Here is a 27,066-nt window from a genome sequence, read left to right on the forward strand (position 1 = left end):
TCACAGTCACCACTCTAATTCATCCCAAAGGTGTTCTGTCAGCTTGAGTTTAGTACTCTGTGCAGGCCAGTCAAGTTCTTCCACACCAAACTCACTCATCCATGTCTTTATGGAGCTGCTTTGTGCACTGGTGTGCAGTCATGTTGGATCAGGAAGTGGCCATCTCCAAACTGTTCCCATAAATTTGGGAACATGAAATTGTCCAAAATGTCCTTTCACTGGAACTAAGGGGCTGAGCCCAACTCCTGAAAATCAGCCCCACAACATAACCCCCCCCCCCCCCCCCCCACCAAACTTTACACTTGGCACAATGCAGTCAGACAGACAGACACATTTTTCCCACCAAAAAATGACACAGCGGAGGGGAAAAATACTTGATTTTGAAATCTTTAACTCGCATGCTTTTATTTTGAAGGTGTAACATAGTGTTATGAGTTTCAAACTGAATAGGCATATTTTAATAGTTGTTTTATTACTTAAGGTTGAGATTAAAAAGTGAATAATTTGTTCATTACATTATCTGTGAGGCTTCTTTCATGTAGAACATTGTTTAATTGAAGAACCAGTTCTATTGCCAGTCAACCTACATAAATGCATTTTTGACCAGTATTTAATGTTTCTGACCAATAAAACATATTAAACTTTGCACTTGTGTGTGCTGCTAAATTATTTTTGTGCTACTGAAATATTTAGCTTCCTAGTACCAGTGTGGCAGCCACCTAATAAAGTAAGCGTACAGCCCTGGAATGACATGGTCATTATGCTTCGTAAAAGGCTCGAGCCATTTTGTTTGGTGGTTTGCCCACGTCTTATGATTAAAAAACATATACATGTGTAAATTATACATGCAATAATATAGATGTACACAACATTATTTTTCCAAGAAACATTTGAAAAAAAGTAAAAGATCAAATAGCATTTTTTTTATGTTTTACTCAGACTATTTAGCAATCTGTCAGGCTTCCAATATGTGCCCCCCCCCCCCCCCCCCCCCATAGTAACCTCATTCCTACGCCCTTGCAAACAGGTACCGTTCTCCTGTCCATCAGATATCCAGAAGGAGAAGTGTCATTCACCTCCAGAGAACACGTCTCCACTACTCTAGAGTCCAGTGGCGGCGTTCTTTACACCACTGCATCCAACGCTTTGCATTATGCTTGATGATGTAAGGCTTGGATGCAGTTGCTCGGCCATGGAAACCCAGAAGCTCTCTACACACTGTTCTTGAGCTAATCTGAAGGTCACATGAAGTTTCGAGGTCTGTAGTCATTGACTCTGCAGAAAGTTGGTGACCCCTGTGCACTGTGACCCTCAGCATCCGTTGACCCCACTCTGTGATTTTATGTGGCCTACCACTTCATAGCTGAGTTGCTGTCATTCCCAATCACTTCCACTGTTGTAATCCCACTATCAGCTGACTGTGGAATATTTAGTAGCGAGGAAATTTAATGCCTGAACTTGTTGTACAGGTGACATCCTATCCCGGTACCACACTGGAATTATACTGAGCTCCTGAGAGTGACCCATTCTTTCACAAATTTTTATAGAAGCAGTCTGCATGACTAGGTGCTTGGTTCATACACCTGTGGCTGTGGAAGTGACTGGAACACCTGAATTCAATGATTTGGATGGGTGATTGAATACTCTGGCAACATAGTATGTGTAGCTAACAAAATAATACAGTGTAAGTCCAGGTTTTACATGTGTTTGTCTATATAAACAGCGAGCCTTCCTTTTGTTAAGACAAATGACAGGAGGCTGAAGAATCAGTATGGTTTTCTATAAAGGTGAGCTCGTCTGTCAGAAATTGCTGGGAACTGTGTGAGGTCCTGAGGTCTGAGACTCAGGTGGAGTGCAGGAATTATCCAGAGGAGAGCTGCATTATTAAAACTTATTCCACCCTAAACCTGAACTCTGTGTCTAACAGCTGACCATAATCCATATGTCAAAGAACAGGAAACATTATTAACCTCCAGATCCCAAGCCTTCCCTGCGTTAATGAAGATACTGTTACTGTGCCAAGTGTAAATGCATGCATTGCTTTCCTTTTTTTTTTCTGCAGGCTGAGTGAGGCTTCAAGTATTTTTCCGACACAATAACACAGTCACATTAACAGCTGAATTTTGACAGACATTTCAGTATGGTATGTATGGACATGACAGAGAGAAGTTAACAAAAGAAACTACCTGAAAATTGCTCTGTATGCACACTGCTGATAAAAGACCTTTGCACCCATATCAATGCAGTAATGTGACTAAACACTAAATACAGTACAGTTCAGTCAGTTCTGCTGGCTTTCAAAAAGTTCCATTACCAAAGAACAGAAAGGGACTCTGTTCTAAACATGCAGGGTAAGAACTGAGTGAAGAGTCACAGGGTCACAGGGCAGTCATATATATATATATATATATATATATATATATATATATATATATATATATATATATATATATATATATATATATATATATATATATATATATATATATATATAAATAAAACTGAACTAAACTGAACTGAACAAAACTTTGATGTTTTATTTGATGTTTTTTCATGTTTTATTATTATTTGGAACTAAACAGCGCTCTAATTTAAACCACAAGGGGCGCTGTTGTGTAGGCAATGATTTACAAAACATAATTGTTCAAAATTACTTTAATTAAGTTATATTCTATTTGTTTTCGTTAGGATAATCATTGTCGTGTTTTTTGTATTTTTAAAGACAAATTAAAAATATTAATTTACGGCTTTCGCTTTAAAAGTATTACTTCCGGTGCAAAGGGTATCTGGGTCAATGTGTCCTTCCACACGTGTTGTCTGTATCTTCTAGAAGCAGGAGCGGTACCCTGGGGTTCACTGGCAGCTGTGGGGCAGTAAACTAATTTATTCTATTTACACGCCTTGGTATTTTTATACAATCATGCTAAAGTCAGTTGTTCGTGCGGTGGGAGCTGCTGCTCGCCTTTCGTCAGCCAGCACGTCCACAGTGCGAGCTCTGCCGCTCAGCTACCCGGCACTGCGCGCTCCGAGCTCGGCAACAATTCGGCCCTTCACTCGCTCTCTGTGGATGTTAAATAATAACGGAGCCTCGTCTGGATACAGGCCTAAATTGTTCAGCTCCAAAGTGCTGAGTCCGTCGGTGTCGTGTGGATGTGGAGGACTGCACACAGAAGGTAAGGTTTGATTTAATTGATATAAGCTAGCCGGCTAGCTTACGAGAGCAACAAGCTTAACATGAGATGGACTTAACAAACTGTGTTCTAAAACCAACACGACCCTTTACATTTGAAAGAGTGAAAGAGTTAGCCTTCACCTTGAAAAGTGTGGGCAGTGGCTGTCACTAGGAAAAGTTCAAAAACCACCTGGTAAAGGCTGTTATACGTTGTTGTTAGGTTGTTATAAGTCCTTAATTTGTGAGGGATTTAACACGTGAAATGGCTGAGCAGAGTCTAAACTCACATCAGTCTTAAAGATTGTGTATTGCATTTGATGAATCCACTAACTCCCTATTCAGGTGACAAAGCTTTTGGCGACTTCCTCTCCGATGAACTCAAAGAGGAGAAGAAGATCCAGAAAAACAAAACTCTTCCTAAGGTGTCCGGAGGGTGGGAGCTGGAGATGAACGGCGCAGAGGCTAAACTCACAAGAAATGTTTCTGGCGACAAGTAAGGCTTGTCAAAAATGTTTGAGTAAGAGTACACAACATGACACACCACATGAGCTCACAGCGTGTCTGCTCTTCACAGGGTCACAGTCACATTCAACATCAACAACAGCATTCCTCCTAACTTTGAGGAAGAGGTGGAGCAGGGACAGCAGAAGTCAGCAGAAGAGGAGGTTTGTGAAAAGATGTGCCGTAATGTGCAGATGTCTTGAGCCACCCCCATTTCTTTAAATTTTGCTTCCAAGGAGCCAGACTCTTAATGTTTTTAAAGTGGTATTGAGCAAAAGTTCTTTTTTTTTTTTTTTTTTGTGCCAAAGACATAAAATATTATTTTTGCACCAACAAGGTGATTCCCAAAGAGCTGTTATCTCAGCACGATGCACAGTAGGGCGTCAGGGTTCAAGCCAGCAGGTGATCCCCTGGCACTGCGCCATGCTGAGGTCGTCTTGTTCTAGGCTGAGAATTTCACCCGTTCACTATTGGAACTCTTTGCTATCACTGCCATTAGCAAGTGGGTGTGCACTCTGCCGCGTCACCAATACCAGACTCTGATATTTTTTTTTTCTCTTGCTAGATCGCTGCGCTATAGTATTACTGAGATCAGGAATAAGGGTGGTCATACCAAATACTGACTTTGAAGCTCATTAGAATTATACAAACTGTTCTTGCCTTACATCCTGTATTTCCATGTACGTTTGCACATGTTATAGTAAATTGCTGCACCTATTTTCTTAGCAACATATAAAGAATTCAGGGGTGGCTCAAGACTTTTGTAGGTGGTGTACTTGCTTACAAATGGACTGATTCAAGTTGTGAACCTTAAAATTTGCATAATAAACCTGTTTCTCTTTGCAGCCAGAAATTGTGTCAACCCCCAACTTTGTTGTTGAAGTGACAAAACAGGCTGCAAAACATTCCCTGGTGTTTGACTGCCATTTCCCTGAAGATGAGGTAAAAAAACAAAGCTAGATGTGTAATATTGCTAACAGCAGCAGTGTGTTTGACTGAAGAGTTAAATATGTTTGAGAGTTAGATGTGAGGGATTTGTATTTTGTAGATAAGCCACGGTGAAGGTGAAGGAGAAGAAGAGAGCGACATTTTTGCCATTCGGGAGGTCAGTTTCCAGCCAGAAGGAGATTCCGAGTGGAAGGAGACAAGCTACACACTCAACACAGACTCTCTGGACTGGGTGAGAGCTGAGGCAGCAAATAATTAAATAATGACAGTCACTGAAACTGCGGCTGTGTTTAAGGCTGATTACTTACTTGTACTGTTTCTCAGGCCCTGTATGACCATCTGATGGACTTCCTGGCTGACCGCGGGGTTGACAACACCTTTGCCGATGAGCTCATGGAGCTGAGCACCGCCATCGAGCATCAGGAGTACATCAAGTTCCTGGAAGATCTTCAAGGCTTTGTCAAATGTAATTAATGTTGGGTGCGACCTTACTTCAGTGCACATTCTGGGACATTGGAGGTGTTTGGATACAGTAAGACTAAATCACTCTGGATCATTGAAACGTGTTTGATGTCCCAAGAGACTGATGTTGTCTGAGCTCTCAGCCAGCAGCTTTCACATTAATACATGGCTGCAAGTGTGTGTTTTGTTTTTTTCCTTGTTAAAATTACTTTATTTTTCTGTAACTTAAGATGGTTCAAACAAAAATATATGAAAGCTAAAAGAAGTACAGATTGTGATAATGTGTATAATGTAGAATTTGCTATCTTGCAGCCAGTATTTAAATATTCTAACTGTTCTCAAGCCAGTAATGGCAGAATTTGTCAAGATGAGAAATCAAGACAAAGAATTTCAATAAAAATCAGCCTTTCTTTGGAATAAATGTGGCAGCCTCAGATTTTTAAAGCTCGAAAAACCTCCTTTGAGTCTTAATTCTGGCTTAGTCAAGAGGGTTTGTGGTGACTTGATGCCTGAAATCTGAATGTGAATGACAGGTTGGTGTGTTCAGAGGATGGAGCATCGATGTTCAATAAAACTGTTTGATACAGTACATGGTTTTGTTTTTTATACCCTAGTCATTCAGTGTGGCTGTACTGCATTTCGTGCACCACGGAAGACACTAAAAGAAAAGTAACCTTTGAATTCAGCCTCATTTTGGGGTTTAAATGGGGAAAGCAAAGGAGGCCAATACTGCTGGAATGTGCAGTTGGAACCCAAGTGGAGCTCAAGCACCTGACATTTTGGCACCTTATTTGAGTGCTCTTTTTTGTAAGATTTTTTTTTTTCTAATTTCTATTTTCTGATTTGTAAATTTATAAAAATCTGAATAAATTTGGCCCATTTCCTGCTTGAAATCATCAAATGCTCAACAATTGTATTTTTATAACTCTTAGACCATAAGCACCTTTGAAAGATTTGCTGATGTTGCCACTTTTTCTTTTTTTAAAATAAATACATATGTGCCTTTTTTTTTTTATGTCTCGGGCACCTGACCCCAAAATGCCTGTGTAGGGGTTGATTGGTCATTAAAACCTGAAAACTTGTGCCTTGCCTACAGAGCCAGATAAACTCATATGCAGATGTTAGTTTCTAGAGTTTTCTAGAACAGTTTGAGATGGTCGTTTGGCCCTTGAGCAAAAAGACTGTAGTTTAAAATATCTTTGTTAATCTTAAGGAAAATGAAAATAATAGGATGCATTTTTCTGCTGCCACAGCTTTCATGTTAGTAAAAGGTTGCGCACACAAGTCTAAAAAGTCATGTCCAGAAGGCACCTGTTAATAACGGAAATTTGTGTGTCCAAGCTGCAGCCGTTAATTGGCTAGTAGTGTTTAAAAAAAAAAATGCCACAGCAGCTTCTTTAGGGCTTGCAACCAGCTGAGCTAAATTTGTTAGAAATATGAGAGTTAACACCTAATAACAGCAGGATGCAACTGTCTAAAATAAATTACTCAAGTAAGGTACAAAGAAAATGTAGCATACTTGAAGAGTTGTACGTTGTAGTTACTTTTCATCAATCTTCCAGTCCACTGTGTCCCAAAGGTGCTCTTTTCAGTTGAAATCTGACCCCCGCGGCGGCCATTTGAGTACAGTTAACTCATTGTCACATTCAACAAAACCACTTTGAGATGGTTTAAGTTTCGTGACATGGTTCATTATCCTGCTGGAAGCAGCCATCGGAAGATGGTGATCATTAAAGAGGCAGGTCAGATGAGCTGTGGAGTTTAAATAACGCTCGTTTGATACTAAGGGGTCCAAAGTGTGCCAAGAAAGCATCCCTCACACCATTATACCACCAGCAGCCTAAACCAGGACAGGATGGATCCATGCTTTTATGCTGTTTAAGACCAATCTTTCCAGTCTTCTGTTGTTCAGTTTTGATGAGCCTGTGTGAACTGTAGCTTCAGTTTCCTGTTCTTAGCTGATAGCGGCACTCTGTGTGGTCTTCTGCTGCTGTAGCCCATCTGCTTCAAGGTTCAATGTGTTGTGCATTCAGAGATGATCTGAGGCATACCTTGCTTGTAATGAGTGGTTAGTTGAGCTCCTATCAGCTCGAAGCAGTCTGGCCATTCTCCTGTGACCTCTGGCATCAATAAGGCATTTTTGCTCAGAGAACTGCAGCTCACTGGATATTTTCTCTTTTTGGCCCATTCTCTGCTAACTCTAGAGTTTTGTGGGACAATCCCAGCAGATCAGCAGTTTCTGAAATACTCAAACAGCCTGCCTGGCACCACCAACCGTGCCACATTCAGAGTCACTTAAATCACCTTTCTTCCTCATTCTGGTGCTCAGTTTGAACTTCAACAGGTCGTCTTAAATGCATTATTATTGCTGCCATGTGACTAGCTGATTAGATATTTGCATTAACCAGCAGCCAGCTGTAATTACTGTAATTAATGTGTTCAAAGAATATTTGTTTGTTCATTGTGGTCCTCTTTTAAATTCCAGCATATTTTCACTTGGACTGACAACAGTGAAACAGAACATATCCACCCCATGCTGAACAGTTTGCAATGCATCTGTTTCTTCAGCACTGCTCCTTTTTTCTCCAAACACACCTTTTGTGAGCACAGTTGGCTCTCTCTGGCTTTGAATACTTCAGATGTTCGCTTTTGTAATGGGATGGTGGTCGACACTTCCTGTGGATGACTCTTCCTTTCAAGACCCTTTTTTTGCCTCATAACTGTGCACCACGACTCCTGTGCTGGAGCCTTCCTGCAGCACTTCTGAGGTCATGTGGGGGTTTAGCCTGGCCTTTCTGCACAGCAGATGCGAAGCTTTATCTCAGAATCTTCTGCTCCTCCTAATCTTGTCTCGACCCCCATAGTTTCTTTTCATTTCAGTTTTTAGTGATATTGCAAGCTTTGTAAACTGCAAGGCAGAGCTGTTTTCAGATCTTTTTTAATAGCTTTCTTTTACTTTGAATGTGATGCTTCATCTCCAGCTCCTCGTCAGCAGCTACGAGAAGCCCATAGCTGCTGAGTTATTGCAAGGTTTACAGATCAGTGTCTGAACTTTTTCATAGTTTAAGTTCATGGAATTAACATTGTTTTCAATTTTCAATAAAGGCCCCTTTCCTTAATGTTGGCTTATTGAATTATTTTCTGTGCAAAAACAAGAAAATATGCGATTTTCAGGCTGAACCTATGCAATGTTTGACACCTTGTTCTGATATATCATTTTCTGTCTTTATTTTAAAGACAAAACCAAGCTGAGAGGGTGGCATAAATATATGAACCTGGCTGACTGGCCCCCCCACATACACACACACACACACACACACACACAAATCCCGCCCCCGTCTCCTCTCAGCCACTGGCGTGCCTAGCTCAGCCTCAGCAGGCATTCAGGTAACAGTGGGGAATTACAGAACATCTGCAGAGAACAGCGCCTCACCTGAGAGGAGAAGAGGGGCGGGATTTGTGGGTGTGTGTGTGTGTGTGACTGTCGGATTCATTCATTCATGCCTGTGCTGTTTTGGTTGGTTACAGCCAAAAGTAACCTGGCAATATCTCGCCCATCCGGACTGACACGGAAGCGCATGGCCTTAAATTAAAAACTTTTGCAGTGCAGCTTTTTTTTTTATTCCCATGTCCCTTGCGGGGCTCCGTAGCAAAGAATGCCTCCAGTAGGGGTCAGTGTTGTGCCAAAAAAAATGATATCCGATGTTTTTTAATGTATAATAACTTTGCTTATATTGGCAAATAGACTGTGGTGAACAAGATTTATGGAGAGCTTATAAATCAAATGAAGAAATGACCTGTTTTGCAAGTATCTTTATGATTCTGCATTGTTGTATCTACATTACAATCAATCCAGTCCTGTTTGGCCACTCTTTATAGAACTGTAATGTTATTTTTCTTGCAATTTGTGCAGCACTCTTGGCCAGATTTCTTAAAAAAAAAAAAAAAAAAGGTTTAATGCCAAAGACAGTTTTTACCCTGATAAATAAAGAATATATGAAAGTCACGTTGCCAAGAAGTGATTTCATTTGTCAGCGATATGTTTGACACATGGTCCACAGATTTGAGGTCAGAAATCAATCTACAGCCATTTAAATACAACCAGTCTTTTTTGGCAAATACCGGAAATTACTTTTTGGCAGACGATCACTTTTTGGCACTGCGTGGGTTATTTTTAACTCCATAATATCAGTTATGGTGGAACAGTAGTAGATAAAAAGAAAATAATAATAATAGTGATAACGTGAATTTGTGACACATCATTGAAGCCGGTTACTCCGCCTCTCTAATATTGAGTGTTTGGTTCGGTTTATTATTAAATACTACCCGCTATCTATTCTCTTAGGGACTTTACCACCTCGGGAAGTTGACATAATGATAGTATGCTCTTACACAACAGTACACACACATATTGTGCCCCAGAGGTGTAGGTCCTGCAGATGGGTTGAGGATAATCACTACTGTTGGTAACCACCAGCTCTTCCTTGAGGAAAAATTGGGATATCTGAAGAAAACAGAGCAGGAAGGGGGGGAGAGTCAGCCGAGGAGAAAGTTCACTCTCTGTCGGATACTCACTCCTGAGTGAAAGCGCACAATGGCCGACAAAGGGAGCGTTTGCTCGGCCGGACAGAGCCAGCTGCAGGACTTCTTAGAGTCGGACTCTGAACCGGAGGGGGAACCGGCTCGGGTGCCCGGCACCGGGCCATTGCCCGAATCTTTCCCCCGCATTCAGGTGATCCATAGCGGACACTTCATGGTATCCTCGCCCCACAGCGATTCTGCAGCGCGGAGGAGGAAGAGTGGGGGCTCTCTGACATACGACTTTGACACGGTGAATAGAACGTGGTGCCAAACGTACCGGTACGGTCCACTCAGCTCCGGGAGCCTGAGCATCGACCCCACGCTAACCCGCCTGTTCGAGTGCATGTCACTGGCCTACAGGTGGGTCCCTGTTGTGTAGTCAGGGGGAGGAATGAAGTCACCTCAGAAGCTTTTTTCTGTTAAGCTGTTTTACTTTCAGCTTTCACCCCTTCGGTTCAGCGAAATCCTTTTATACACACACACACACACACACACACACACACACACACACATATATATATATATATATATATATATATATTGCACAGTCCGAATTGCACAGTTGTTTTTTAACGTGGAAATAATTTAAATAAACCAAATATAATTGCTGAAGCCTAACTCTGGATTATCTACACATTTCCAAGAGCCACAAACGAGCTCACTTGCTGTATAAAGAAGTCCGCATTAAAAAAAGTTCTCCAACAGATTTCCCTTCAAAGTTGATAATTTAGGTTGTGTGTGCGCGCGCGCTGTCAATCTCTTGCACAACAGCTTGGAAAATCTTCACTAAAAAAGTGGACTTTGATTCTAGTTGGCAGGACTGGACAGATTACAGTGTAACTGACGGAAAGCAGAGAAAGTCCTGACACGATGCCCCAGATGTTTGTTTTTCTGTTTGAGAGCGGGCATTTATCACAGGATGTCACAAACAGCTCCGGCCTGTGGATAGCTGTAACAGAGGGAGTCACACTGTTTTAATCTGCCTATGCTGTCTAAATGTTCCTAAATTTAAGTTTAACATCAGATTATTTATGCTTCCATGTAGACCTTACTTTTACTTTAAAAAATGAGCACCATTCTCTTCAGTGGGTTGTTTATAAGCGCTGCCATTAACCTTTGGCCCTTTTTCTGTTGTCACTGGCATTTGTTTACAGGCCTAGTTGGATGATAGTTGCACATTGAATCCTGAGACAGTGCCACAATTTGTATTAAGACACAAAATTATTGATTTTCAAAAAATACAATATTATTTTTTTTCCAAGTATATGGCATGTACTCTTATTATGTACAGGTTGCTGCTCCGCTTTCTGCTATTTATCATTAACCAGACTGGTGTAGAGTGGTTCTGCTCCTGATAGCTTTTTGTTTTTTCCGTAATGCGCTGTCTCTGCCTTTTGGGCTGAGTTATATGCAGCAGTGTCAGTCCATTAAAAGCATGTTGAGAATGGCTTCCTAGCAACTCCTTGAGCACCTCACATTAGGAGCCCTCTTCTCAGCAGGCAGAGAAAAAGTGGAAAAAGCACAAACAGCCTGGCTGGATACTGGGAAATAAATTGATTGGCTACTATTAGTCAAAATCAGGACAGGTTTCCCACAGGTTTGAAGCAGGTTTCTTGTTGTTTTTCTAAACAGTCATTTAAGCATTATGTTTGTGCCTTTTTTTTTTTTTTTTTTAATTTTTTAACCAGGAAGGGCTTTCACATTTTACCTAAACACATATCTTTTTCCCTTTTTTTGCAGTGGTAAGATAGTCTCTCCTAAATGGAAGTCGTTCAAGGGTCTGCGGTTGCTGTGGAGGGATAAGATCCGTCTGAACAACGCGATCTGGAGAGCGTGGTTCATTCAGTGTGAGTCCAACTCTATTCCCTTCCACTCAGTGCTGATGCCGCCTGCTGCATCTTTTATTGTGAGACGAGAAGCACCGAGTGACCAAACACAAACACACAGACACACACAGTTGAGAGAGTCCACGTTTCACCAGAGTCGCTGTGCACGCAGCAGCTGATTTTTGTTGTTTTTCTGCTGTGTTCAGATGTGGAGAAGAGAAAAAACCCAGTGTGTGGTTTTGTGACCCCGCTGGATGGCTCAGAGGCAGATCCACATCGAAAGCCTGAAGTGAGTGAGTGAATGCTGATGCTGGAAGTTCGAGTTTATCCTTGGAAAAATAAACGTTGTACTTGGTGTTCCTCTGGTGTCGTGTCAACAGGCGATCATATTAGAGGGCAGCTACTGGAAGAGAAGGATTGAGGTGGTGATCAGGGAGTATCACAAGTGGAGGATTTACTATAAGAAGAGGGTGAGCGCTCATCTTTTTCACACGTACATATCTAATCTGTGTCTCTCAGTCAGCTTCCCCCTTTGATCCAAGAATGAAATGGCTCAGTACCTGCTGGATGGATAGCCTTGACATTTTAGTCCCCAGAGTGACCACCGTGACGTTTACACATTTTGTGTGAACTGCTTCGACAACTAGTTGATGGAATATTATAGAGTTTGGGGCAAACAGTATATTCATGTTCCCCTGAGGATGACTCATAACTTTCCAACAACTTTATCTGATCAAAACTGTAACTTAAAGTGATGAGCGTGGAAGACATGTTTCATTTCCAAATCCATAGCGCACACTGTCTCTTTTATTCTTCTGCAGCTTCAGAAAAAGAAGGATGACATTCTGTCAATGCTTCAAGAGGTAAGTCAGAAGTCACGTACTTCTTCATTATTGCCACCGTATCTCTTTCTGTAAGTGCTTGAAGCACATTAAGACAGACAAATATTGATTTTGATGTGTAAAGGCTGAAGCTGGCCAACTGACCCAGGGTACATTGTAGTGTGTGGGTGACCTGCTGGCATTGTTTACTTTTGAATATAGCTGGAGTGACATATGATCATCAAAGTCCACCAAGTGACTATTTTTAGTGTGTGGACTTAACCTCCCTAGCTGAACTGGGGAGGTGCGGAGGTGGGGGGGAATTAAAAAAAATAGAAATGGGCAAAACAACTTGGACTGTGCGTCACAACCTCACATATGCAGGCAACTGACCCAGCTAAGTGCCCGGAGCAACAATACCCATAACTCTTTATCTTTATTCAAGAAAAATAGCTAAAAAATGAATGCAACCTAATTAAATGTGACCTACTTCCAGCTGCACTTCGCAAAAGTTGGTTAGCAGAGGGGCAGCGGCTTTGACAGTGACGCCAAGGGTGGCAGAAACAAAAAACAGGTGCCTCATTCATGATAGTATTCACCTGGCTACAATGTTACCTGTGCCTTCACCTCCTCATATTCCATCTTTCACCTTCACTAACGTGAGCCCTCATTTTTATTATATTGTAGATGTGCTGTGGTGCTGGAAGTCCACAGTTTAGCAGAGGTCAACTTTAGGAAAGCTCCAATAATAACAATACTGTGTGTGACCTGTCTTTTGATTGTGCGGCAAGGCCTTTATCAGCTTGTAGCTGACAGGTCAAAGGTCACTAAACCAGATTTTTATGCTCTGTGTTCTACACCTTTCTGCTAACAGATTACATTTAGTGGTTGGAAAAACACTAGTCAAAGTGTTTATGTCATATACTGTAATTATGTCATATATAATTATAGAGTTACAGTTATAAAGTTCTTAGATTCAGTCAATTTGAGAGCAAAACAATATCCTGCCAGGTGATAATGCTACGTAAGAAAAGTGTATTTGCACTTTTAAAGACAAGAATAGTTGCGATGTGCTTTGCAGAAGTATCAGTAAAAAACTACAAACAGCAAAAGGGAGACACACAAAAAAAAATCAAAACAAACTCACAAATCAAGCACTACCCCAAAGGCCTGTCTAACCTAACCCCACTATCTGCACGTCTTTGACTTGTGGGAGGAAGGCGGAGAACCCAGAGAGAACCAGACATGGGCAGAACATGCAAACTCTATTTAAAAAGAAAGGTTCGAGGGTGCCAGGGTGGCTTAGTGGATGAGCAGGTGACCATGTATGGTGAGTGGCGGTGCAGGCTGCACAGGTTCGCATCCCAACCTGTTGCCATCTCTCTCCCCCTGCTTTCCTGTCTCTCTCCACTGTACACTGTCAACTAAAGCTTCAACAAAACCAAAACAAAAAAACTGACATTTTCCCAAAATATTTTTTTCCGCCCAGATTAAATTTATTCCTCAGTTCTGCAAGCTTGAGGTTTAAGTGTCTGTTCTTTCTTGGGTTAAAAACTGGTTACGCCATATTCACTTACACTGTGGCAGACTGGTTATTTTAATTATTTCCCACATCAAACCACATGTTAATCAAATTTTTAATGACTGTGGCATTTCACTGACTTAAACCTATCTCTCGCTGTATTTAACTTTGATACAAACATTCATGGGTCAAACCGAGGTGCTCAGAGCTTTGAGGCAATCTTGCAATATTTGGGTCCTTTAAATATTGTTGTTGTTTCCCCTAAATTTCTTCTCTTCTTATCCCCCGATTTTCCCACTGCAAACCCCTTGATGTTAAGTCGCTCATATGCATGTATAGATTCTCTCCAAACAACATCAGTTTGTGTTAGCAGGGACCTCTTCCAGTTTGCATGCACGTGTGTGTGCGACTCCCAGAATTAGGTCAGGGACAAAAGGCTGCCGCTCTTATTGAAATGGTGAGACATCAAAATAAAGAAATGAACAAAGCCGACATAATGAAAACCTGTGAGGGCCTAGTGTTTTTGAACAATATGTCAAAACAGCTTTTTCATGATGCACCCCCGCATACGCACGCGCGCACAAACACACATGAAACGGTCTTACCTCATTTCTGCTCATACACGCTCACATTCTAAGAGGGGATGTCGTGTGTTCAGACGTAATCAAAAATAGTTTCCGGCTCAATCTGGGCTTCCCTATAAATGTGGCCTCGGGCTTAGAAGTGGAAGGTAAAGGCAGAGTAGAACATCGGGGTGAAACAAAGCGCCTCAAACAGGCTGGCTGCGGCGCTTCATTGCTGTGAGTTGCTCAGCGTGTTTCACATGGATAAGGAGCAACTGGAAAACATTTGCTGGAGCATGTTTCCTACTGGCTACACGTGGTAACGGAGCTGCAGCTGCTCTACGTGTGCAATTTTTTTGTGTGTGGGTAACTGCATATAGATTTTTCTTCTTGCTATTTTAATATTTGCATTCTAATTTGTTTTAAGGGTCCTTGCATTATTTATGAGAGGAACCAATGTCGCACAAAGTTTTCATAGAACACCAACTGCATGCACAGATTGGGAGAACCAAAAGCCATTGATGAATTAGGCCTTTCCAGCTCTATTTATATTGAGCCCCTAATGGATAGATCTGGGATTAACTCAGCATGTCACAGATCCTGTAAGTGTTCTGATTCCTTGCTGATGTTCTCCAGGGTCAGATCTGCCAAGCCAGGCAGGACAAATGGTCCCATCAGACCTACCAGGAGCCAGAGGCTGCACCCGTGGAGGCCCACATGTTTGACCTGGACTGCCTTCTGTCCGACATCTCCGACACCCTGTTCACCATGACACAGAAACCGTGTTCCTGGACCAGTGAGCGGCACAACAGTGAGTAGTGTATAAAATGACTCTCAGCTGTGAGTTTTGTCTCAAATCCTACATCTTATGATTGGAAGTGTTTAAAAGCAAGGATGGTAGGCAGCAGGCTGTGTGGCAGGTTTAAGAGGATTAATTCCAATTATTCACCACTGGGCTTTACTTTTTTTTTATCAAATAAATACCCCCTAAAATGATCTTGCTAACTAATGTCTGTCATAAACAGGAGCTTAGAGGACAGATTTAAGAAAGGGACGTAATCATAGAGACATAGTTTAACTTTTATCGCTCTGATTTTAAGTGTGGTCACATTTTCAGGCACACATGCCCTTTTCCAAAAAGGAAAAAAAAAAGATGTAAAATAACAGCAGAATGTATTTGACTGAAAATAATACATGGACAACATATAAAATGTTGAAATTGATCTTTGAGTCCAACAACACTCTAAATAAAAGAAGGGACAGGGGCCTGTTTACCACTGTGCTGCATCACCTCTTCTTTTAACAACAGTCTAAGTGTTTGGACCAAAGTCATCCAGTCACACTCAGGTTCCCACCACTCTCATATCTGTCTGTTCAAAGTGTGGCTTTATCTGGCAGAGGGTGATCTTAGCCTGTAATGAATGAAAACACAGGTAAAAGGCAGTCTGGACCACCCCCTCTAAAGCTCAATCAGAACTGGGCTCTACAGGGAATAATCATTTTTAGACTCTCTGCTGCTTTTATGGCCGTCTCACAGCGACAACAAGGAGAGGGAGGAAGTCAGCATCCACACTCTGTTTCTTGTGCAACCTAAACAAACAAGATGTGTGATTTCTTCAGCTGGCAGGTGGGCAGGTTGCCTTTAAACACAGCCAGCTAGCTGTTTCTGCCAGTTTCCAGCTCAGACTAATCTAACAGCCTTTGGTGACAGATCTGAGAGCGCTATCCACCTTCTGACTCTCAGCAAGAAAGCAAAGTCCAAACTCTTCTTTAACATAATGTAAGAGTATTTAAATGTTCTAAGCCTCCATCACATTTTGGTCACTTAGTCTTCATAATGGTCACATGTGTTAGCAATTCAGCCAATGAAATTCACCTTACAAACAAGGAAATTCCCTATGACGAAAGATGACCTTTCTAAAAAAAATAAAAAACCACACACACAAAATAACACTAGAACATTTCTTTCTCACGCATGCATCTGTTATTATGTTCTCTTCCCCCTCAGCGTACACCAGCAATGCTGACATGATTCAGCCAGGCCTGACTCCACTGCAGCCCAACCTGGATGACTTCATGGATATACCAGGTACTCTCTACCCATTCATCCATCCATCTGTTTGCTTATCTGAAAATGAGAGGCATCTTCAGAATTAATTAGTCCCTCTGATTGCTAGTTAATTGCAGATAATCACTCATCTGCAGTGCATACTGTAGTGTGCAGAGTACATGTACGTGACTTTTTAATCTTTGTTTCGGCCACATTTGGATGTAATTATCTTGATTTACATAGTACAAAAATATGTATATATTTTTATTCCAGATGTTGACGAGTGAAAGAAATCAGTTCTTGAGTGACACTACTTTGATTTGTGCTGTGTCTGCAGTTTATTATTTGGCATTCAGAGGTTTAAAGGGTTGTCACAGGCAGGGTTGAGCTGGAAGTGGGAGAATGGGGAAGTGGAAGAGGATATATTTAACCACTATTGCCTCTTTTGGCACCACCTAGAAACTGGGGGGAAATAAATAGTGATGAGCTGGGGGGGGGGTGACTGTTTTTTTTTTGTTTTGTTTTGTTTTTTTTTATCAAAAATGAGCTTTGGCTATTCTGAATTCTAGAGAAGTGAGTCTCTGATGGTGATCTGTAAAAATCTGAGCAAAATTTGTCTTTAATTAGTGCGCAGACGCACCTTTCCACATGATGTTATGAAATGAAGTGACTAACTGCCTGAGAACTACCGCCTAATTCTGCTATTCCCCTAATTCCTATTGAGCTACAGCTTTCAGCTCTTTGATTTGCATGCAGCGGCTTTTCTACAGAAAACAAAACCAAACAAAAAAAACCAAACATTTAATTCATGCACTTGACATGTTAGCAACAAGCTTACAGAGTTGGTGGAGAACAAAAGTTGAACTGAAAAGAAAGAAAGTTGCACCAATATTCATCCGATGGACAAAAACATGGCTTCAAATGAATTTAACTGCTGCTTTTTATCATTTAGAAGTCTAAATATGCAGCTGTCAGCTTTAAAAGTGAAAACATTGTTTAATTAAAGATTCATTAAGGCAGGGTTCAGTAAACGTCTTCGTAAAACCTAACTTACAGAGTTGGCACTCACAGCACAGGAGAGAGTATAGTGCTACGCCTGGGGTCTGCTTTACTCTTGATCGTGAACTGCCTGTAGCAAAAGAGCAGCAAAGCTTTAGGCAGGAGGGAGGAAGCAGGTTAGAGTTTAGTTTCTTGACTCTGATTTTCTTTTTCTTTTCCTTTTTTTGGCCTTTTTGTTACTTTCAGTGATGCAATCCAGCAGCCCCATGGCTGCAAGTCAGTCTTTGTAACCAACAGGCAACCTGCTGCCCACTGCTCTGTCTGTCTGTGTGTGTGTGTGTGTGTGTGTGTGTGTGTGTGTGTGTGTGTGTGTGTGTGTGTGTGTGTGTGTGTGTGTGTGTGTGTGTGTGTGTGTGTGTGTGTCAGTCTTTGCTCTCGCTGCTCTGCCAGGGTCCTGAGGGATCAGCTGTGTGCCGGCTTGCTTTTTTATCACAGTGTTCAGGCAGCTAATGTCTGTCAGAGCGACACAGCCGTGAGATTAATTAATGCATGCAGGGTCTGCCTCTGTATTTCCCTTCCATGGAAACAGACCTTCTGGTGTGCATTACCTGCTGACAGATGAGGCATTTTGAATAATGTGTCTTAGTGAAAGACGTTTAAATCAGAAAAAGCTGGAGTTCATGTCTGTTTGACTGAAACCAGTTAATGTTTGAATGTTGAAACTTTAAGTAGCACGTGAAAAAGATGTTTTTGATCACAGCTGGCAGCTTTCCAGCATGGATCCAAAAGTATCTGTCACATAAAAGGCAAAAACACATCCAGAGAGCTTCACGTTGTCTGTTGTTTGATACGTCTGAAACATTAGGAGTCATTATATTTAATATGCAAGGATTGTTGTTGCAGTTTTGGTTTTCCTGTTAGAATTCAGCAAGTTTTCTGGTGTATCCACGCATTTGCTGTTGGTATTAACAACACAGAATCACATTTCAATCATTCATCAGATATTTGTAGGGTTTGTTTGTTTTTTTTTTTAATATTAATTTATGACACCTTCTCAGCTTGGTTTTGTCTTTAAAATAAAGATTAAAGATGATATTTCATGTGTAGAATGAAGCGTTTCCAAAATTTTCAGGTCATATTGATTCTTATTAGAATGCTGCACTGGCCACTATCACCATATTACAGATATTTTAGAACTGTGCAAGTGAAGCGTACAAAATACAAAATCCACAGTCGTCTGATCTAAAAACAGACAAACGCTATTTGTTCAATTGTCCACCAGAGAGCACTATTGCACTTGTCATACATTTTGTCACCCTGAAGAATAATCCGTGTGTGTGTGTGTGTGTGTGTGTGTGTGTGTGTGCGTGTGTGTGTGTGTGTGTGTGTGTTTGTGTGTGTGTGTTAAATACAATATCAGAATCTATGAAATTCTCAGGTATCTATATCAGTTTCAGTCTAAAGCTGTCGTGCTTTATGTCTGGATAACAGTGTGTACCGTTTCACAGATATCTTTATGAACATCCGTGGCCAGCCCACTGAGCACCCTGGTTTTGCGGACTGTAGCTATTTTGAGAGCTCCTCTAGCACAGCGTTTGCTCCAGTTCCCTCCCCTGTGGTAACAGCTCCCCAGCTTCTCATTGACACCCAGCTGGCTCAGGTACTGCTGCTGTTATCAGCTTCTTCTGCTTTTGTTTATTGCTGCAGGATTATTTCAGAAGCAACTCATGTTATTCTTGTTTAAATCAGTAAAATAGATTTTATCTTTCTTTTTCAGCCCAATCTGTCATCTGACGATTTGCCCCAGCCCTCTATATCCAGTACCCAGACAGACCAGCCCAGCTCCGGCCAGGACTGTGGTGAATACCCCGCATCCAACATCATAACAGAAGTCATGCCGTATGGACATCAGTTATACCATGATACACCTGTTTCTATAGCGTTTAGCAGCAGCACTGAGCAGTCCGCCTCTGCAAGCATTCCCTTTCTGTACCCACTGCCGTGCCACAAGTTTGGTTACTATACAACGACCAGTGTGACCTCCACTGTCATCACTCACACCGCCTCCACTGTGGGGGCTCAGGGTGCTGCACAGCAGGCTCATGGCTACCCTCACGGCGGGGACACGTACTCCCAGACTCCCTGCCACTCTCTCACTTACCCGGCTGTCGTATCTGACCCGGTCCACGCAGCGCTGCCCTCTGCCACAGCGGCTCACTGCTTCTCAGTCCCAGAGCAGGTGACCTTTACAGGAGCCAAAGGGAAGCACAAGCAAAAGACAGGAGGAGCAAGGACAGCTGGCCCCTCTGCGCTGCCATCCCCCCCGCCACCCACTAGCTGTCTGGCTAAACTGCTCTCCACTGGTGCTCATGAACGTAAGTGAGTTCTGCCACATTCTTCCTCGTCTAACAAGTTTTTCATGTAAAAAAAAAAGCGGGATCATGTTTAATGTTTGCTTTTTGTATTTTCAGGAAAGCCAACACTGGGATTTGATACTGCTCCAGTGAGAGCCAGAGGTCAGAGGTCATCATCCTCTAGCTCCTCAGTGAGTGTTGGTAACTGGCTTGGCACAGCATCTCAAGGAGAAATGACTAATAACATTTTAGAATTTGTTTTAAATTTTAAAATAATTTTAGTCACCTTCACCAAGAACATGGATACCACTTTCAGGTGTGGCTGCTAAAAATTAGGTGAAGGCCAGCTGCTGGTTAGAAGAGTTTAGCATAGTTTTACCCAACTGGCCAACACCTCTAACTTACGTAACTTAGTGATCCTACAGGAGTCTCTGCTGTTTGTAGCAGTGTGCAGTCACTTCCTGGCATCAGTGGAATCACTTTATGCTCAACAACCAATTGTCAGTCTCTAGCAAAATGGTTTCAATATCATTTCCAATATCATGATGGATGTTCATACCTCCTCGATCCTCTAATTGCACATCATGTTGTTCAGCAGACGAGCAGAGGCACACACATAGGCGGAGCTTCATCACAGCTGGAGCAGCATGGGGCTGGTTGGTCGGTAGGGATCCCAGTGTTGACCCCTCTGCAAAGCCAGAGTACCACCCCGGGCTGCAGTGGACCACACACGAGCACCTCCAGAGGCTCTGCTGTGTCTGCCCTGCTCACCCACGGTACCTCAGACACTGGAACAACCCTCCTCGTTCCCAAGACTGAGAAACTATCACCTGTTCAGCTCTACAGCACCGACAGGAGCAGCTTAACTGGTAGGACCTCACTGCTCCAGGGACAACCCCAAATGCAAAAAAGTTGCAGCACTTTGTAAAATGTAAATAAAAACAGAATGCAATGATTTGCAAATCTTATGAATTCACATTTTACAGTACATAATCTCATCGAAAGATTCGTAGAATGGAGAAATCTCTGCGTGCAGGGGACTGAAAATCAGTATTCGATGCTTGTGATCTTTTGGCCCTCAGGCGGCGCTGCATTAAAAACAGGCATGATTCTGTCATTGGAATCACTGCACGGGCTCAGAAACACTTCCAGAGATCATGGTCTTTGAACACAGACTGCCGTGCAATCCACAAATGCAGGTTAAAGCCTTATCGCGCAAAGACTAAGCCACATGTGAAGAAGAAACTGGCATTATTTTAAAACTGAATACACAAACAGCTGTTAAAGAAAGTTACTCTGAACATTAAAAGGTGCAGAGCACAGTCTGACTCTTCTAAAATATGGATGTTTGTTGTGCAGCGACAAGAGCTGATGACTAATAAGAGATGCACTTGGAGAAACTATGAGCAGCAGATGAATGCGTTTGTTTTTTAGAACCAAAGTCATTTTTAAAAAAAATAAGTCTGCCTACTTGAGCTCTGCAGAGTAAATGTTTTTTTAATGATTTATTAATCTGCAGCTCATGACAAAAAAGAGAAACTAAATCTAAACAGTCGGTCTTAATTTGTAAAGTGCTGCTTTGTGTTTGTGTTTCTGTGGAGTGCCAAATCTAAACGCATCAATCAACAGCTGATGATACAAGTATAGTTGATAAATATCATAAAGTGCAGCAGCTGAATCTGTTTCGGTCTGCTCACAGTTACTGCAAACCACTTCCACCCCAGCTCCTCCTTTCCCACTCTCCCCACCTCAGCCATTCCAGGTATGCATGTTGAGTGGCAGGTTGAATGGAAGGCTCCAGAAGAGAGCCCTGCCACCAAAGATAATTACTGCATGTGGAAATATCAATCTTCTTTTGACTATAATGGTTCTGACTGAAACTGTGCTGTAGAAGTCTCAATTACATGTCAGCGTCCACAGCCACGGCATGTCTAGCTGATTTAATGGTTTAATATAATTACTGCAGAATTTGAGGTGCAGAGAAGCATCTAATTTCCAACAAATATAATACATAAATGTTATCTGGGATATGTTTTTTTTTTTTTTTTTCTTTAGTTAATTTTCCAGCACATCCAGGCCAAACGTCGCCCCCAAACCCTCTAGATAAAGCCTCCAACCCAGAGTCCCCACACTCAGGCTTCTCAGGATATGGAAAGCTAGAATCAAGTAAGGTAGGATATACTGTATTATTTAGTCTGCACATATCTGTGTTTTCAAAAATAATTTTATATATATATATATATATATATATATATATATATAAAATCAAGTCCTTGTTAAGCGATAAACAAGTGAAAGCACAGGCATCTTCGTGCTATCTCAGTATGTGCATTGTGTGTGAAGTGTGGCATTCATCTTTCTGAGCTCTGCTGTGTGCAGCAAACAGACACCAGGAGGATAACTCACATCTCGGCAGAGCAGAAGAGGCGTTTCAACATCAAACTGGGATTTGACACTTTACATAACCTTGTGACAACACTCAGCTCTCAGCCAAGCATAAAGGTACTGTGGAAACATGTGCAGCTGCATTTTAGATCGATGTGCTGAAAGTTGGAGGCGGAGGGCATTAAAGAGCAGCAGGGCTGCTGCAGAGTTTAACTGGAAAACCGCAGTGTTTGACACACAAATGCAATGTCTTATCATTAACAGTGCAACCACAGTAATACTGAAAATTTGGGGATAATTATCGTGTATGATTAATGCATGGTAATCCCTCTGTCTGCTGTGTGCAGATCAGCAAAGCTACCACACTGCAGAAGACTGCTGAGTACATCAGTAAGATGCAGCAGGAGAGAGCTCAGCTGCACGACGAGGCTCAGAAACTGAAAGAGGAGATCCAGCTCCTGAACACTGCCATCAAGTGAGACCTTTAGCTAAGCTCGACCTCTGCATGTGCATATATGAGCAGGCATTGCATGTTATGAAGGGATTTTACTTGATTTACTATCATCAGCGGGATAATAGGGTTTCATTTAAAGGAACCTCCCACTGTTCTCTGATCTCTTTATACATGTTTGTCCCTAATAGTGAATGCATATGGTCACCAAGTTAGACCCAAGTTAGACCAAGTTAGACCTGCTGACATGAAGATGCCCTGGACTGCTTTGTTGATTTTATTTCTTCTTGCAGCACGTGCCAACAGCAGCTACCAGCCACCGGCGTCCCCATCACACGGCAGCGCTTTGACCACATGAGGCAGAAGTTTAGAGAGTATGTCCGAGCCCAGACCCTGCAAAACTGGAAGTTCTGGATTGTATCCTTACACCTGTAAATCTGTGAAAGGCTCATTAAAGCATTGCACTGCCACAAACTTGGAATTGCTAGTGGCTGTGGCTCAAGAGGTGGAGCAGGTCATCTACTAATCGGAAGGTTGATTCCAGGCTACTCTAGTCTGCATGCCAAAGTATACTCGGGCAAGATATTGAACTCCAAGTTGCTCCCCATGTGTTCATCAGAGTGTGAATGTGTGTGCGGACATTAGATGGAAAAAGCAATTAGATGGAGAAAAAGTGCTTGTGTGAATGGATGAGCTCAAACTAGAGTAGAAAAGGGTTATATAAGAACTAGGCCATAAGATTGTTATTTTATCATCTTTATTTGTTGCACAAAAACCCCTTCAGGGTGTTTCCTTTCCATGAATATTCACATTTATCACTGGACAGTTATTTGAAATTAATGGTTATGTGGATATGTGACAGCTAAATTTCTAGCCCCTCTCTTTATAGTGTGCTATTCAGCAGTGACAGCTGACTTTGATTTGTTCAGTCAGGGTAACTCTGATTTACATTGTTATTGTGAATAAATCCTACTAAAAAGACCCTTTCAACAAGTACAGTCTGTGTATCTAAAGTCTAATATAGCGCTCATCCGTTTCACTGTGAAGCTTCATTGTGTTCCAAAAATTGAATAAAGCATTAGTTCAGCTGCAGCTCGACCAGATGAGGTGATGGCTCAGCTGATACCCTTCTACGGATCCCGCTGTCAAATCTGATGCAGGGTGCCCTGTTTTAGTTGATAAATCCTGCCCACATTTGCTCCATATCTGCAGGCCACTTTACAACCCACCTCCACCCCTGTTCTTCCCTTAGTGATGTGTTTACTTTCTTAATCAGTGTCATGGACAATATGCTGTCGTTTTTGCCTGCTCTGTTCTGAACTAGGGGGTCTTGCTGCTGCTCTTCCTGCCTCTGGCTTGTTGTGTATGTGTGTGTGTGTGTGTGTTTGTGTGTGTGTATGTATTCAAATAAAAGGGTGGGGGAGCTCCCAGAACAGAACTGTGCTACTAAATATAAATTACTGCAGACGGAAATGAATCTTCTTTTGACAGTAGTAGTTCTGACTAAACCATTAAAAACACATTAATGCACACTGTTGCTCTCAGTGGCATGTTCCTTTAGCACAGTAAAGGTGGGCACTGGTGGTTTATTTTATTTTGTGTCTCATATGCTGTTCTGCTGCTGCACCAAATGTGTGTTAATTCACAGCTAAAAATAGTGCCTAAAAAAAAAAATCACTATTTTCTCCTGAGGATCTTTTTTTGAAAATGTATGACTGTCAGTCCACATATTTATGACTCGTGTTATGACTTCTTTTTAAAGATTTACATCTGCAGTAGGAACCAACAGGCTTGGGAGTGACTGAAACATTTAAGTTGAGGAAGTCAGAAAGCACTGAGAGATATGCATTGTTTATTTTGCTTCTTCATTTTTTTTTAAAGAATTTGCATATATTAAAAAAGCTATAGCCAAGCTTATCCTTTTATCACTTTAATTAAACACATATTTCCTCAACTTGGTGTCAGTTCAGTATTATCATTGAGCCTCTGTTTGAGTCCTATAATGGAATGGTGTCAACTGCCAGTGTGGAGGACCTGTGTCGATCCACCCTATCCTGGCTAGACCAGCACTGTTCACTGCCTGCTCTAAGACCCAGTGAGTCCCTTATAACCTACCTCTAAAATGCCCATACTTAACTAATATCGCAATCATGCTGGCTATAACCATTTTTGAATTTTTCTTGCGTGCCCCTTCAGTGGTTTTGAGTTCACTCCGTCTCCTGAGTACCACCACGGCCATCCTGACAGACCCCAGCCTACTGCCAGAGCAAGCCACACTCGCTGTTGCCCAGGGCGACCCTGCTGCTGTCCTGGACCGCTCCTTACAGCCTGCCCCTCGGCAGTAATATACACCCCATGTTACCTTTGAAGAACAGACTGAATGGAAGCCCTGCACAAGGCACAGGAGACCACATGTCAGAGGGCAGCCTGTGAAATGGTTATAAAAAGACTCAGACTGTTAATAATGCATCATATTCTCAATAAAACTCACCATCTGCAAAAAGAATGTATTCCAGAATGCCCAAAAATCAGCAATGTGATCAATGCTTAAAATCTAATTTGTGAACCAATATATACATAATAGAATATAAAAATAATAAAATATAAAAGTAATAGAATATATATTAATATATTAAACAATTGGGTAACATCAGTTTCCACATGGATTTATTCTCATTTTTTTTTAAATCTCAAGTTATCTTTTGTGTGGATGATGTATTATAGTCTTCGATTACTGGTGTTTAATGAATGCAATATGTCATATTCCAGCTTACAGTCTATTATTTTGTTTCACACACCAGTGGCAATTTAAGGAAAAACAGGAGAAAGTGAATGGCTGACAAAGGCTGCTCTTAGCAGCTCTCAAAGCAAAATATACAGACCACCAGCTCTTAAAGAGACCCGGATCCCCCTGGTAAAATGCTGGACTGTAAATTATTCTCTGACCTGCTTATCACACCTGTAAGTGAAAGCATGGGCTTTCTGATTGAGATTTCAGCCTTTCACCTGTGCAATTTTATTAAAAATAGTAGTTTACACATTTGCCTAACAAGCCAAAGATCCCCAGTTTGATCCCAGGAGAATACACAAATCCCTTTGGGGTTGTGTCAGAATGGCAGCCGCTGAAAAATCTACCAACTCAAACATGCAAAGCTACTGTACCTGCTGTGGTGACCCTTTGTGAATATGGGAGCAGCTGAAAGTAGCTTTTATAATAATAAAATTGTGATAGGGTTGCTTAGGAGAGCCTTTGCAACAAATATAATCACAGTTTCTCGACCTAATACACTGAGACATGACATTCATTGACTGCACTGATATTAAGCTCTTTTCACAATTTGGTTTGTCATAGTAGGAAAACTGTGCTCCATTTAAGTTACCTAAGTTTGACCAGGACCTTGCATTGAAACCATTTAAATGGAATTCACCCATCACCATTATACCTTTCCTACTATGATATGTCAGAGTCTGCTAGCAAGTTTTTCTTTTGGGAGATATGACTTCCGAATTCGAAAGTTAACTGCCCCGCTGTGGCATGCAAAGCTTAATATTAAATCCTTCACGCAGAAACACTGGGGAATCATCCCTCTAGGTGTCTCTCTCTCAACTCGGTGCGATTGGCCCTATGCTGCAGTGGCTCCTCCGGACCCACAGGCGGCGCTGTGCTGCAGGCAAGGTGTGAGAGGCACAGTGTAGAGGGTTTTGTTCCCCGAGCTCCTCGGTGCGCTGTCCACTTCAGCACCACAAAGCCGAGCGGAGGCAGCGGGCTAGCTAACGCAGAAGGGACCGAAGATACAGCTCAACATCAGCACCAGCGCCGACCCGAGTCCCAAATACCGAAAATACTGAAAAATACCCATCGATACTCGACAGAAACGCCGACAGCAACGAGTCAAACGACTACAGAAAAGGTAAGAGTTTTCGACGAAGCTCAAATAGGATGAAGTTGGTGGATAATAACGGGCATCCCAGAAGAAAAACGCGCTCCCCTTCCCTTCCTGGTTCATAAATACTGTATGACCCTATTAAGGCGGTGTTTACGTTAGCTTCTAGTTCTGTTTGCGCCGCACATATTCATCTCATTGTGAGTTTGTTAGAGACAAAGAGGGACACTTGAGAGATAAAGCTGTGCGGTGACCGTGTGGGCAGCCTATCCTCGCGTTGCAGATGGTGGTGTTTTATAACTCGTCGATTTTCGCTGCTCGCTACCCTGTGACCAGCTGCTGTTTTCTTTTATTCCCCTCTGTCCTGGCTGCGGGACATTTTATATCTCCGTTGCCGTTTTGTGAATTAAGGGGCGTATTATGTGGTTAAACCGCCCGCAGTCAGCGCACATACCGCTGTTCATTTGCGGAATCAGCGAAGACTGAAACAGCAGCAAAATACGCTTAAATATCAAGCGTTGATTAAATATGTGGATTTGGATTAAAG

At 41.9% G+C, this 27,066-nt stretch overlaps 3 protein-coding genes across 5 annotated transcripts in view; all 3 read left to right on the top strand.

Annotated features, from left to right (window-relative positions):
* The first annotated feature begins 2,785 nt into the window (after positions 1–2,785).
* c1qbp (complement component 1, q subcomponent binding protein) lies at positions 2,786–5,672 on the top strand. Its single transcript, XM_030746073.1, has 6 exons — positions 2,786–3,173; positions 3,515–3,665; positions 3,747–3,837; positions 4,520–4,615; positions 4,722–4,853; positions 4,946–5,672. The coding sequence occupies exons 1-6, from the start codon at positions 2,921–2,923 to the stop codon at positions 5,093–5,095; spliced, it is 873 nt and encodes a 290-aa protein (XP_030601933.1). The 5' UTR covers positions 2,786–2,920; the 3' UTR covers positions 5,096–5,672.
* A 3,842-nt stretch (positions 5,673–9,514) lies between these two features.
* mlxipl (MLX interacting protein like) lies at positions 9,515–25,288 on the top strand. Of its 3 annotated transcripts, none has more exons than XR_004020994.1 (17): positions 9,515–10,024; positions 11,405–11,511; positions 11,697–11,779; positions 11,871–11,960; positions 12,312–12,353; positions 15,033–15,207; positions 16,405–16,485; positions 18,954–19,105; positions 19,223–19,820; positions 19,917–19,990; positions 20,395–20,668; positions 21,855–21,970; positions 22,179–22,301; positions 22,532–22,659; positions 22,929–23,052; positions 24,606–24,730; positions 24,832–24,856. XR_004020994.1 is itself a non-coding variant. In XM_030746300.1 (17 exons), the coding sequence occupies exons 1-17, from the start codon at positions 9,678–9,680 to the stop codon at positions 24,978–24,980; spliced, it is 2,793 nt and encodes a 930-aa protein (XP_030602160.1). In that variant the 5' UTR covers positions 9,515–9,677; the 3' UTR covers positions 24,981–25,288. The 3 variants fall into 3 exon arrangements, 2 of the variants coding, with proteins under 2 accessions (XP_030602160.1, XP_030602161.1); XM_030746300.1 differs by having other exon boundaries at positions 24,601–24,730; positions 24,832–25,288; XM_030746301.1 differs by having other exon boundaries at positions 20,398–20,668; positions 24,601–24,730; positions 24,832–25,288.
* A 971-nt stretch (positions 25,289–26,259) lies between these two features.
* srrm3 (serine/arginine repetitive matrix 3) overlaps positions 26,260–27,066 on the top strand; it is an 89,868-nt gene continuing 89,061 nt past the window's right edge. Inside the window, 1 exon segment of the mRNA XM_030745516.1 lies at positions 26,260–26,546. The gene's annotated coding sequence lies outside the window, so the exon portion shown is untranslated.

This window comes from Archocentrus centrarchus, chromosome 14 (genome assembly GCF_007364275.1).
Source record: "Archocentrus centrarchus isolate MPI-CPG fArcCen1 chromosome 14, fArcCen1, whole genome shotgun sequence".
Lineage (NCBI taxonomy): Eukaryota > Metazoa > Chordata > Actinopteri > Cichliformes > Cichlidae > Archocentrus > Archocentrus centrarchus.

Excerpts from the sequence above, each read along its gene's own strand:
- c1qbp (XM_030746073.1), top strand. The coding sequence starts at position 2,921 with ATGCTAAAGTCAGTTGTTCGTGCGGTGGGAGCTGCTGCTCGCCTTTCG. Across the intron at positions 3,174-3,514 it reads TGGAGGACTGCACACAGAAG|GTGACAAAGCTTTTGGCGAC; the intron begins GTAAGGTTTGAT and ends CTCCCTATTCAG. Across the intron at positions 4,854-4,945 it reads ACACAGACTCTCTGGACTGG|GCCCTGTATGACCATCTGAT; the intron begins GTGAGAGCTGAG and ends ACTGTTTCTCAG.
- mlxipl (XM_030746300.1), top strand. The coding sequence starts at position 9,678 with ATGGCCGACAAAGGGAGCGTTTGCTCGGCCGGACAGAGCCAGCTGCAG. Across the intron at positions 10,025-11,404 it reads TGCATGTCACTGGCCTACAG|TGGTAAGATAGTCTCTCCTA; the intron begins GTGGGTCCCTGT and ends CTTTTTTTGCAG. Across the intron at positions 22,660-22,928 it reads CTCCTGAACACTGCCATCAA|CACGTGCCAACAGCAGCTAC; the intron begins GTGAGACCTTTA and ends TTCTTCTTGCAG.